Source organism: Rhinopithecus bieti, unplaced genomic scaffold, assembly GCF_001698545.2.
Source record: "Rhinopithecus bieti isolate Rb0 unplaced genomic scaffold, ASM169854v2 scaffold_25396, whole genome shotgun sequence".
Taxonomy (NCBI): domain Eukaryota; kingdom Metazoa; phylum Chordata; class Mammalia; order Primates; family Cercopithecidae; genus Rhinopithecus; species Rhinopithecus bieti.
The window spans coordinates 952,843-966,119 of NW_016812016.1; the positions used below are offsets into that span (position 1 = coordinate 952,843).

Genomic DNA, 13,277 nt, shown 5'->3' on the forward strand with positions numbered 1-13,277 from the left:
TTAATAAAATATTAAAATATAATTTATATTGTAAATATTTATATATTTCTTCTTTTACACTTTTATCTAGATCAAACAAACTTATCTAGATAAGTGTAAAAAAAGACACACCCAGAGAATATATTTTCCAACAGGAAGTCAATTTTTAAAACATGGCTTCATGTTCTGAGAATGGAAGCTGTTGAAGAGAAAAATCCTCCAAGAAATAGTAGTGTCTTCTCTGTCAAGGGAAAATATTGGAGCAAGGAGATAATTTGAGACCAGAAGGAAATTAGAATTAAAACAAGATAAAGTTAGCCTAATTAAAATAAACGATCTTAAATTAGGTTAAGAGGAATACTAAGTGTTAAGTTAGAACAGACACAGACTTTAGTCTGAGAAAGAGCGAATGATTGATACGACTGTGAAGGACAACAAACACGATTCAGAAAAAGTAATAATGCACTGAAGAATGGAAAATAGTAATTTGGTAATTAGATAGTACTTTAATATTTTTTGTATATTTGATTGTCTTTTAAGGTGGGAGGTACTAAACACATCTTCCTAATCAGCTTATTTTTAATTCTTACAATATTCTGATATTCATTCTTATATTTCATGCTTTTGTTTATTTCTCAGCAGTGAATGCCAGGCATAGTGTCGGTCCTGGAAAAACTCAGATGATTTAGACGTAGAAACTGAGTTGTACAACTATCTATGGCTCACAGCCTATGGGGTACCGACTAATCACCAGCTAATCATAATAAATGTGGCACAGAAATGACAAATACTTGGTTATAATTTTATTCATAAATCATTAGTATCCTATCATCAATTTGAAACTTTTCAGAAAGTCTAATCCACAATAGTCCCAATTCTCAGGAAGCTGTGACAGTCCTGGAGACCTCAAGGAACTAGAAAGGAGTTCCATGTGCATATTCCTAGTTAGAATATTAATAGTTCACTTGAGATGCACAGCATGTCAGAGCCCTGGCCCTGAGCTCCAGTTCTTTAACCCTAACCCTAACCCTAGAGCCTTGGGGTCCAGACAGAGAACTGCCATGGGGTGGGGCTACCATAGAAAACCCCCACCAGAGCAATGCCCAATGGAGCTGTGGGGGTGGGACTGCCCTGAGACCCCAGAACTACAGAGCCACTAACTTGTGATTCCAGTGTGGGAGAATGGCAGGCATTAGACTCCACCCCATGAGAGCTGCTGCTTGGGCTGTGGCCAGTGAAGCCATGGGAGCGGGGTTATTAGGAGCCTTGGAGGCCCAGCTCCCACCCCAGTGCGTCCAGAAGGTGGGACATAGAGTCAGAAAAGGTTACTCTCAAGCCTCAGAGCTTATGTTTGCCTTTTTGGATTTTGGCCTTACTGGAGACCTGTTATGCCTTTCTTCTTTCCTACTTCTCCCTTTGGGAATGGGAATATACATTCTACGCCTGTCTCACCACTGTACTTTGGAAACATGCACCTTGTTTGATTTTACACGTTCACAGCTGGACAGCAATTTGCCTCAGGATGGATTGTACCTTGAGTTTCACCCATCTCTGATTTAGATGATATTTAGATGAGACTCTGGGCTTTAGACTTTTATGTTGGTGCTGGAACAAATGAAGATTTTTGGGGCTACTGGGCTGGAATAAGTGTATTTGTATGTGAAGGACACAAATTTTCGGCGTAGGGGTGGGCAGGGTGAAATGCCATGGTTTGAGTGTTTGTGTCCCTCTAAAAATATACGTTGAAACTTAATCCTTAGTTGCAATAGTGTTTCGAAGTGGGGCCTTTAGGAGGTGCTTAGGTTGTGGGGGCTGTGCCTTCATGAATGGGGTTCATGCTCTTATAAAAGGGCTTGAAGGAGAGAGTTCATCCGTTTGTTACCCTTTCTGCCAAGGGAAGACACAGTGTTTGTCCCCTCCACAGGATGCAGCAACAAGGGGCCGTCTTGGAAGCAGACAGCAAGCCCTTGTCAGATACCGAATTTGTGATTTCCCAGCCTCCAGAAGTGTGAGAAATACATTTCTGTTACTTATGAATGACCTCATCTAAGGTATTTTGTTATAGCATCAGGAGCAGACTAAGACAGGCACATTGTAAACGTCCACAGCCAACCACCTGGAGTCCTGTCGAGGCAGGGTAGAGTTTATAGCCATTCTGGTGAGTAAGACCTCAAGACCAAATTATAGTAAAGCACAACATATTGGCACTCTTTTTGACGGTCCCAGCTGAGCTCCAGTGGCAGCCAGCACCAACCACCAACCGTGGTAGTGCACCATCATGGATGTGCAGCCCAGCTAGGCCTTCAGAAGACTGCAGCCCAGCTAACATGGCAACCGCATGAGCAACACTGAGTGAACAGTGCCCAGTCAGGCTCTTCCCAGATTCCTGTGCCACAAAATCTTCATCAAAGATAAATAGCAACTTTAAGCTGCTAAGTGTTGGGGTTGGATAGGGTTTGGCTGTGTCCTCCCCCAAATCTCATCTTGAATTGTAGCTCCCATAATGCCTACGGGCATTGGGGGGACCCAGCGGGGGATAATTAAATCATGGGGATGGTTTCCCCCATACTGTTTTCGTGGTAGTGAGTAAGTCTCATGAGATCTGACATAAGTCTCACGAGATCTGATGGTTTTATCAGGGGAAACTCCCTTCACTTGGCTCTCATTCTGTCTCCTGCCCGCTGCCATGTAAGACACGCTTTTCATCTCCTGCCATGATTGTGAGGCCTCCCCAGCCACATGGAACTGTGAGTCCATTAAACTTCTTTTTCTTTATAAATTACCCAGTCTGGGTATGTCTTTATCAGCAATGTGAAAACGGACTAATACAGGATTATTTTTTACACAGCAAAAGTAACTGGAGCAGCCACCCTGCTGGAACTTCCTACTGCTTTTCTATGTGATGCAGAGTTCTAAATTTCTGAGAAGGGTGTGGGTGACTGTCTGGTCCTCAGTCTTGAATCTTTACTCACATGAATGAGGCTCCCATTCACAAAGTCTCACCAGGAAGGTAGAGCAAAGGATTAGGTTTCAAGTACCAAGAATGGTGGTTAGAATTAGTTGTGAGACTTTGGGCAGTTTTTTGTCTCCCTAAACTCAGTTTCTTCATCTGTAAAGTGGGGATTATAATAATACCAACCTTAGGGAATAACTGTGGTTGTATTTCCAAAATGCTAAGCAGTGTCTGGCAAATAGTGATTACTCAATAAATGTTAGTCGTTTTTACTGTTAGTTGTTTATTCTTGCTTCAGTTTGAAGCTCCCTCTGACCTTACCTCACTGGCCTTCCATCTCACTTCCTTGGCTCCATCTGATAATGGCTAAGGGCCTTGATCCATGCCTTCTCTGATCTTGTGTGATCTTGAGAACCAACCACCTGCCCCGAATTATTCTTGGGCTGGATGACTCTTGTCCGTCCTTGTATCTTGTCATGATCACATTCCATTTTCCAGGTCAAGTTCCAAACTCTAAACAATTCCATTACAGTAAAAGGGATGACATTGTCATCATTGAGTGGGGTCCTTGCTAACATTTACATAAGTGAAATGTCCTAGTAGACCCTTAAGAAATAATTTCTGCCCCTTTGGACAGCAGCTAACCATGGAGGTCCTCTCCTAGTGATATGTAGCATGTGGAAATGATGTTGCTTTGCACCTAAGTGAAGGCAAGAGATATTTATTGAGCATCAATTGAGTCACTGGATCCAGCAGACAGGATGATGGCTGAGTTTGGAGTTGGGCAACCAGAGAAAGGAGGGCGGCGATTAAAACTGGCTGTACACAAATTGAAACTTCTCCACACAGATGATTGAACATTTGCCACACAGGCCAACATACGGAGAGACAGTGTTGATAGAATATGACATTAGTTTTGCCCTTAGGTATCAGGGTTGGCATCTGTGTCTCTCTGTAACCTTAGTTTGGAATATCTTGCCAAGAAAATATCTGGGACATGGCACCATACCATTCATACGTGCAGGTCATTAAGAGAGAGAATACAGTACTGGTGTTGCCAGCCTTCCCGGTTCTAGCTGTGAGGGCAGAGATGGCCAATTACATGGCAAGAGGCTGCTGAGCATCTGTCCTTGTCTTCACCATGTGGGGGGCTGCCCTTGTCCCAAATGTGCTCATTTTGCTATTCAACGGTGAACTTGGAGAATGGCTTGGCCATCATACTTTTTTTCAGTTATCATACTGAATAGCATGTGATGCATTAAAAATGGCCACAAATTCAGAGTTTATTTCCTTTCCACTTGAATCTGGATTGGCCCTGGGACCATTCATCCAATGTAAGTGGTAGAGTGACCAGTGCCCATTCCAGGTCTAGCCTTTAAGAGGACTGGCAGCTTCTGCTTCTTCTCTTTTGGAATGCCTACTCTTGGGAGTCCCAAGCCACCTATAAGAAATCCATCTACCTTGCTGGGAGCCTCATGTGAGAGGAGAGGTCCTCAGATTCCATGGAAAGGGAGGGAGGCTGAACCATTTCAGCCTCCCAGTGGAGCCTCCAGTTGACTCTAGCCTCAACTGCCTTCTGACTCCACCTGCATGATAGACTCTAGTAGAACTTTCAGAACTGTCCAGCTGAACTCCAGCAACCCACAGAACTGTGAGAGATAATAATATGGTTGTTTTTTTAAACCACTCAATGTTGGGATGCTTCGTTCTGCAGCAGTAATTGACTAAAACAAAGAAGAAACCAGGGATCGTAATTGGGAGGCAGAGTTTACTTTTTCGGGAACCCGAAGGCCATTAATCAGCTGAAGAAAGAACATCATATGAGAAATTCTGCGGGGACTTTCTAAAGGGCTTGCCTTTCCATGTGGAACTGGATCAGGAGCCAATGACTTTAGGAGTCAGTCAAGGAACTTCCAGTTAAAGAATTCTGAAATGGGCGTCTACAGGACTCTTGGAGTTTTCCTAAGAGCAGAGCAATGTGCATATGTTGGCACTTTAGTGCCACTTTTAGGGTGGCTTCTCTGATCCCCAGCTGGGGATACCTGGTAGATACGCTGTTAGAATTGGTTATCACAATATCTCCTAGGTAGGTTTCCCCCAAACCCTGATGCATCTTTTTCCTGGGTGAGCTGGCCTGAACCTCTTTGGAACAGTTTCCAAGAACAAGTGTTAGAAAGGAAGAAACATTTATAAACTCCTGACATCCGAGCACACACACTCTCATGCAGGGCTCCTTTCTTCTTGTGAGAGCCCTTGGCCTCTGGAGGAAGGTTTTACATCCACTTAAAAATGTCTCACACATCAGAAAACATTGAGGCATTGTTTTCATGTTGATATTTAATGAGCCAACACAAGACAACACAGGTTTTAAGCAGGCTGGCTCCTCTTGGTTTCCTCTGTCGTTTCTGCTTCAAAGCCTTACTTTAAGGAACATAGTGTTCTGTTCTTTGAGGATCTTCAGATGGGAAAGGCTCCATTGTTTCATCTCTGTGTCACCTTTGTATATAATTGGATCAATAATTCACAGTGGAGCTTTTTGCTGGCGGACCCAGATGGGTGATGGAGGGCAATAACACGTCCCCATCCCCAGTGAAACGACTACAGGCAGCGATTCTCCACAGGGCCAAGGACGTGTGTAGTTGGAAAAATGCCAATTCATCAAGCCCATTGGTTTTCATATCACAAACTATAGAAAATGAAGCCCTGCTAAGTCTTTGGTAGGCTCGCAGGATGAATAACATGTAAGGGGTGTCTGTAATAAAAGGTTATCAAAGGCTACTTTACAAGGGTTCATTCTGAAAGCAGCAATAAAGTCAAATTTCCCCAAGCCCCAATCCTGTTACTGAAAAGCTGTTTTATGGATGTAGAGTCGCACTAATGTAACTTTCTCTGATGATGAAAATGGAATTGAATTTCAGCAGCTGCTAGCCCTATGTGGGTATCAAGATCTTGAGGCTAGTGTGATTGAGTAATTGAAATAAAGTTTTACATTTTATGTAGCTTTAATTAATTAAAATGTAAAATTAAGTAGGCACATATGGCTAGTGGTGACTACATTGGATAGTGTGGGTCTAGATAATTGATGGTAAATACGAAGAGATTTAGAGGACATTTTAAGGTAAAGTGTAAGCAGTAAGAAATTATGGTTGAGTGACAGGCAGCTTTCATGTTTTCATTTGTTTAGTTTATTATTTGTTAATTCAAAAAATATTTGTTAAGTGCAACCTCAAGTTTGAGGACCACTGATTGGAAGAAAGGTGAAGATTTGGTCACAGTGCAGTGTGGTCATAGGCCCAGTATCTTGCTATTCCATCTCTGGTTAGCATCTTCAAAACAATACCACTTTTATCGAAAGGCAAGCAAAGGCATGCTTATTTCCAAATGATGCACAGGCTTCAAAATACTCACCATCATCCATAATTCCAATGGTAACACCCTTCCCTGTGTACCCCAGCTCCCAGGCTTCAGCCACATTCAAATCAAGGCCAGGAGTGCCATCAGCTTGCCCAGTATTGATCTGGTACAGGAATTTCAAAGCAAAGAATGGTATTAGTTTGGTGTCGTAAAGCACCCATGTACATATTTACTTGACATGCTCTATAGCCATCTAATATTCCAGGACCAGCTCAAAGGCCACTTCCATGAAACAGTGCTTTTGGATGTCCCTCCTAACCTACCTATAGCGTTTCCTCTCCATTTTTTTTTTTTTTTTTGGTATAAACACTTAGTGTTTTCTGTTTTCTGTAAATATGCAAACATAGTTTCAATCCCCTCATATCTTATAACTAGATCACTATCTTTAAACTTTTTCTATAAAAGAGCTGCTATTGCAGGAAACCCTCCCTGATTTAGAATTAAATGTTCACTTTCATACCTCTTTGTTTATACCTCATGTTTTGAATTTACAGCATGTTGTTTTGGATTATTCTTATTTGAATATAACTTCTTACTAAATAACAATATCTTTTGCAGGAGGTAACATGTCCTAGTTAATCTTTGTAATTTCAGTGCCACCGCACTAAGTCTGGTTCAAAAGTATTTGTTGAACTGAATTAAAGAAAACTGGCTCACCTTTAGTGCATGTTCTAATGCTGAAAAATAAATCCTAAAGCCCCTTGTCCTGGCCCCCAAAAATATTTCAGAAGAGAAAGAAAGGAAGACAAAGAGCAATTCCACATTAACACGTTCACTCCCGTCTTTTCATGTGTCTTTGTACCCTGTAGGTTTTCTCCAGGATGGATTGTAAAAAGAATAATAAAGTCAGAACTTGTATTGGCAAAAGCCCACACTGATCAGTGGTTATTGTGATGTTGCTAAAACATTGTGTAATTGTCATTAGGGCTCTTTAAAAAATTTGCCATGCTCTTTCTTCTAGAGACATGTTAAGACTACACCTCTCCACTCCACTCTGGAGGAAGGTTTTACATCCACTTAAAAATGTCTCACACATCAGAAAACATTGAGGCATTGTTTTGTAACAATGCCTCTCTAACACTCTGAAGTTAGAATGGCGGATGACTAATTTTGGCCAGTGACCTGGGATCTCAGGTGCCATTTTTCACATCCAGGCAGAAACTTTAAGAGTTTCTTTTAAAAATTCTATTACCCCTTTTCCTTGCTGAGGGGCTCATGAAAGCAGTGTGGGAATGGAGCTCAGATGGAGGTTGGTCAGCCTGCGTTTCTGAGCAATTATGAAGCATGGGCTGTGTAGCAAAAGTGAGAAACAAGCCTTGCTTTTGATAAGCTACTGTGATCTGAGGGTTGTTCATTATTGCAACAAACCTAGCCTATCCTGACTAACACAAATACACTCATTCAATTGCCCATATTGGATTTCCGGACTTTCATGCCAAAAAGCATAACGCAGAGTCAAGCTCTGCAGCCCCAGGAGGGAAATTGTGATGAATTCCTGTAATGTAGCCATCCGCAAGGCTGTAATTTAGTTCTCTCTCTTGTTCATCACTTTTTAATCTTAAATAAAATAAAGTTTCATTCACATTTACAAATTAATCACTCCCTTTCTGTCAATATGCCCTGCAGTTCAGCTTGGTTTGGAGTCACTGATCCCCTTTTAAACATAGCTCGGCCAGTCCAAATGGATCATGATGAACTGTTGGTGACCCACAAAATGCTCACTTCACCAGACAAAATGGGTTTTAGTGCCTCCAAGCCTTCATCAGTTAAGCCCCATGGAATTGATTTCCTGCCATTGTTTTAGGAAGCATTAATAGATGCTCTTTTTGCTACTTTAGTCTCCAAGCTATCTTGCTAGCCCCTTGGGAAGTCATTGAATCCTTTCTTTCAGGCCTGTGACTTCATTATGTCCCCTGTTACTCTGTCTGTTGAGACCCCTGCATTACTCTTCCCACACCTCTGATTTGACTTTTATATCGTTTTGCAAGTCTTCAGGTATACACTGGTGCACTTTTTCAGAATCAAAGAGAATTCCATCAGTTGTTGGTCACAGCCTGGACCTTAGGAGACCAGGGCTACTTAGTAGTTCCAGAAGAAAGCAGATTAAAGAACTAGATGCACAGGTCGTGACAGAAAATCAATACATATGGAAGGGGACAGAGAGGGTGACTGAGTTGGATACTGGCTAACATCCTAGTGATTAATGAGGATACAAGAATACATCTTTTATCCAGAGTCTCAAGATGAGAAATGTCCAAAAGGACATAAAGACACTCACCAGATACCATTGCTTCGTAAAAAGAGGATCGTTCATGTTGATGTCGATCTCATTGATGTCTCTGTAACCTCGCTTTTTTCGGTCAAATCCTTCCTGCTGTAAAGCCATCTTTACCTGGAATGACAATGCTGACATATTACCTGAATGTAATCTGAACATTCCCTCTTCTGGAATTTGTCTCCATGAATCCAAATTCCATTTGTACATCAGGTGCATTGTTTTTTTCTTCAGCAAAAGCAAGTTCATTTCATATACATGCTCACCTTACCATTATTATTATTATTTTGTATTTTTTTTGTAGAGATGGGGAGTCTCACTATATTTCCAGGCTGGTCTCGCGCTCCTGAGCTCAAGTGATCTGCCCGCCTCGGCCTCCAAAAGAGCTGGGATTACAGGCATGAGCCACTGCGCCTGACCCATTACGGTTATTTTACAAGAGCATTTACTTACGGTTGCACTGAACAGACAGGCTGTGGTGATCGCTCAAAGTGAATTTCCCTAAAGTAAGAATTAGATAGAGAAAAGTAATCTTTTCTTTCTTTCTTTCTATTTTTTTAAGACAGAGTTTCGCTGTTGTTGCCCAGGCCGGAGGGCAATGGCGTGATCTTGGCTCACTGCAACCTCGGCCTCCCGGGTTCAAGCGATTCTCTTGCCTCAGGCTCCCGAGTAGCTGGGATTACAAGCATGTGCCACCACACCTGGCTAATTTGGTATTTTTAGTAGAGATGGGGCTTCTCCATGTTGGTCAGGCTGGTCTCGAACTCCCAACCTCAGGTGATCCACTTGCCTTGGCCTCCCAAAGGGCTGGGATTACAGGCATGAACCACCGCACCTGGCTGAGAAAAGTATTCTTAAAGAAGATAATGTGGTAGGGGTCATTAAGTGAAATAAAACAATGGAAGATTTCTATTAACAAGAGAGGATTGATGTGGATTCAGGAAGGGAGAGAGTGAAAACAGCACGGATAATTTTTCTGGAGGGCTTTCCAGCCTTTAATTTGTTGACAGTGCTATCACATTTGAGAATCTGCTGAAAAAGAAAACTTCCCCAAGACAAGAACAAACAGACAAACAATGAAGCCTGCCTGGAGAGCCAAAAAATCCCACAGCAAAGTCCTAGAAGGTAAGAGAGAAACCTCTGACAAGAAACTGACAGATGGTGTTGCTGTCCTGGCACTGACAACATTTCGGTTTTGCATAGTGAGAAAGAACCCCAAGCTCTTGGATGGAAATGCAACTTAGGAGCTGAGTTAGTTCAAGTGGGCTCCTGGCAATGCCTAGGCTTTGTCTCAATCAGGAAACTTGCTTTCACTTGGACAAAGACTAATTTTTCACGCAACGGTTGTGGCCAGTCCCTGAACATGTGCAAACCCAAGGATTATGCACATATATAAAAGGGTGTTGCTGGATATCAGTATTATATTGTAGCCCAACATTTGTTTTTCCTCTTCTCAAATCTCCCCAGTGTATTTGGGGGATTAACTCCAATCCATCAGGTTCTGTGTTGGTGGGAGTGCAGTTCTAGGTGCCTGTCTGCCAGAGGCACTAGAATCTCCCTCTGCCTTAGGGGTGCCTCTGTGGGTGTCTCTCTCCCAGGATTTGAATCTTGGGAAAGTGAAGCAAGGAACAGGATCCCCTGGAGCCCATCTACCCTGGAGGTTCACTCACCAAGCTCTCCTAGTAAAAGATCCTCACTGTGTTCCTGCAGCCCAGCCCCGGAGCTTTCAAGACTGATCCTCCAACCACCCATTGATTGTGGGCCCCCGATACCTTCCTGACAACTTCTCTCTGGTTGAAGTGAAGCAGAATCAATTTCTGTTGCTTGTCATCAAGAACTCTAATGGATACCAGATGAGAGAAGAACAGCAGGGTCCAGGTCAAGAGTGACGGCAGGAAGAGAAGAACGAAGAGACCACAGACGTGGCAGAAAACCCTTCCCCTCCTTACTGTGCTGCCTTGCAGAGGAACCTGTGAAAGGCTAGCTTCTCACCTCTTTACTCTGCACACTGACACGAGAAGGCCTGAAGCTCATTTTCCAGAGAAATTCTAGCCACACCAGAAAATCTATACATGTAGAAAACGAGTGTTAAGCGTGGCATTGGCTCTGGGAGTTCTTTGGAGATATTCCAACAAGGAACAGTCACAGTCACTGTGGCGAACTTAAAAAAAAAAACTCCCTAAAGAGATAGTGAAATTATTAGAAAATGGGATACATGGGTGTTTTATGATGGCAAAATTTGGACCTAACTAATGCCCATCAAATGGAGATAAATTATAATTCAAAGGTACATATACATATACTTATGCATATGTATGTTTGTATACATATAAATATATGTGTGTATGTGTGTATATATGTGTGTGTCGTACCGTCACATATGTACATGTATATGCACACACACATATATATCCTCTCGGAAGCCATTGCCAAGATGGGATTAAATGTGCAAGTATTTTACGAGAGAAAAATACAAGAAACTGTGATGTAAGTCTGACCCCAAGTAAAGAACAGTGAACAAAGTTAGGCGAATTCATCCTTGATTCCCCTGTAATCTAAGGATGGTTTGGTAAAACTGTTGGGGATTAAATCTGAGGAGCCCTGTGTCTCCCAGAAACGGGCCTGCCTGAGTGTCCCTGCTGCTCTCAGTCACTGCGGGGAGTGTGGCCTTGTTGGCCCAGGGACAGATTTCAGAGTGCAGCAGCTGGGGGCCTTGGTCAATTCTTTTCCCTGAAGTCAGAGATTTGTGCAGCGTATTCCCATAGCTCTGTGTGTGTGTATGTGTGTGCGTGTGTGCACATGTGTGTGTATTCATTAACAGAATGTTTAAAATGTTGAAGTAAATGTATAGCCCTCCACCTGGAGAGCTATACACTTACATAGCCATCAGACATACCCATCTTACAACCTTCTTTTACTACGGAAGCAAGAGTGCCTCTTGCACTTGGGAAAGAAGGCATCTGACTTTGGCCATTGCCTCTTCCCATTTTGGTCCCATGACGAGAGGCCTTTATCTGCTCTACTCACTAAACGGAGGCCTTGGTTGACTTTCACTGAGGGATTCCCATTCTATTGGACTCCTTGTCATCAAAAACTTCCTTGAGAGGATTTTTGGGGACCAAGAGCAACTATCACATGGAAATTTGAAAACTCTCAGCAATATGTTGTTTCTTGGTAGCGTGAGAACAACAATACTCACATCAGATTACACCTTTATAAATAACAGTGCAGGAATGGCTATTACAGCCACTCCAAACTCATTTAGATCAAGTGCGCTTTAATGAAAAGACTGCTAAAATTCATTTCCATGAAATTAATTTTTAATTCTGTAAATTAGGTTTTAATGGAAACTAGTGATGCCTAGGAATACGGCACTCTCTGGGCACTGCCTCCTTGCAACTCAGGAATTTAGGAGTCTTGAGACTGAAGGGGGCTTTCTGAGCCTGTCAGTCTGTCTGTAACTTCTTGTCCACAGTTACACTTTGAAAGAGATGAACACCTTTAACAATATATGCTTTCACTCGTTACACACAAATAACTGGAAAACTTTTTTTTCCCCACAATGATACCGTGTAACCCTATTAATCATGTTTATTGTTCTGGGTTCTCATTCAATCTTAATTCATATTCATACTTAATTTTTAAAGAGTAGTAATCATACTATAGAACAAGTTGTGAATCCTTTTTTCACTGAGTATCCTACCATAAGAATTTTAATATGCTGCTACTTAGCTATCATATTTTAATTACTAATGGCTACCTAAATATTCCAGAGTCATACACCACAATTTATCCGTTTCCCTGTTTTTAGTCATTTACATCGTTTTCCATTATAAATAAAACTACCAAGACCAGACAAAGTTATAAACTATTTTGGAAGACCTCTGGGAAAGACTGCAGTGTTACAATTCTATGTATGATAAAGCCCTTAATGTCAGAGAAATATTTCCGAGTGTCTAAACTATATTTTCACATTATTACTAAAAGGTCACTGACTTACTCTCTCTTCCTCCTTCTCTGAATTTTACCGTTCCATACACTATACCTTTTATTACCATTTAGATGTGATACCAAGAACATGCATACAACTTAATTATTCCCCTTCTCAAAAAATAATGTATAGTTCACTTCTGTATTTAGTTTTAGAATGCTTCCTCAAATAGGGCCATTGGCCTACACGTTTGTACAGACAAAAAAATATAAGAAAGAGAAGTCTTTGTTACTGGCTATCATTATTATTTCTATGAGAATATCTTTTAAAAAATTTTAGAAAATTTTTGTTGTAATTTCAACTTTATTTTAGATTCACGGGGTACATGCATATATGGCATGATGCTCAAGTTTGGGGTATGAATGATCCCATCACCCAGGTAGTAAGCATAGTACCCAATAGGCAGTTTTTCAGTCCTTGTATTCCCTGCTCTTCCTCTTTTCTAGTAGTCCCCATTGTCTACTGTTCCCATCTTTATGCCCATGTGTACCTAATGTTTAGTTCCCACTTATAAGAGAGGCCATCTGGTATTTGGCTTTCTGTTCAGGTGTTAATTTGCTTAGGATAATGGACTCCAGCTGCATCCAAGTTGCTGGAAAGGGCATGATTTTGTTCTTGTTTACGGCTGCATAGTATTCCATGGTGTATATGAGGTGTACCACATT

At 41.7% G+C, this 13,277-nt stretch overlaps 1 protein-coding gene across 1 annotated transcript in view; it reads right to left on the reverse strand.

Moving 5' to 3' along the window:
• PCSK2 (proprotein convertase subtilisin/kexin type 2) overlaps positions 1-13,277 on the reverse strand; it is a 250,418-nt gene that overhangs the window by 113,399 nt on the left and 123,742 nt on the right. The window contains exons 3-4 of the mRNA XM_017895491.1: positions 8,625-8,738; positions 6,341-6,449 (exon numbers count right to left, since the gene is read on the reverse strand). Of these exons, the coding sequence (XP_017750980.1) occupies positions 6,341-6,449; positions 8,625-8,738 (223 nt within the window). The remainder of the gene's footprint in view (positions 1-6,340; positions 6,450-8,624; positions 8,739-13,277) is intronic.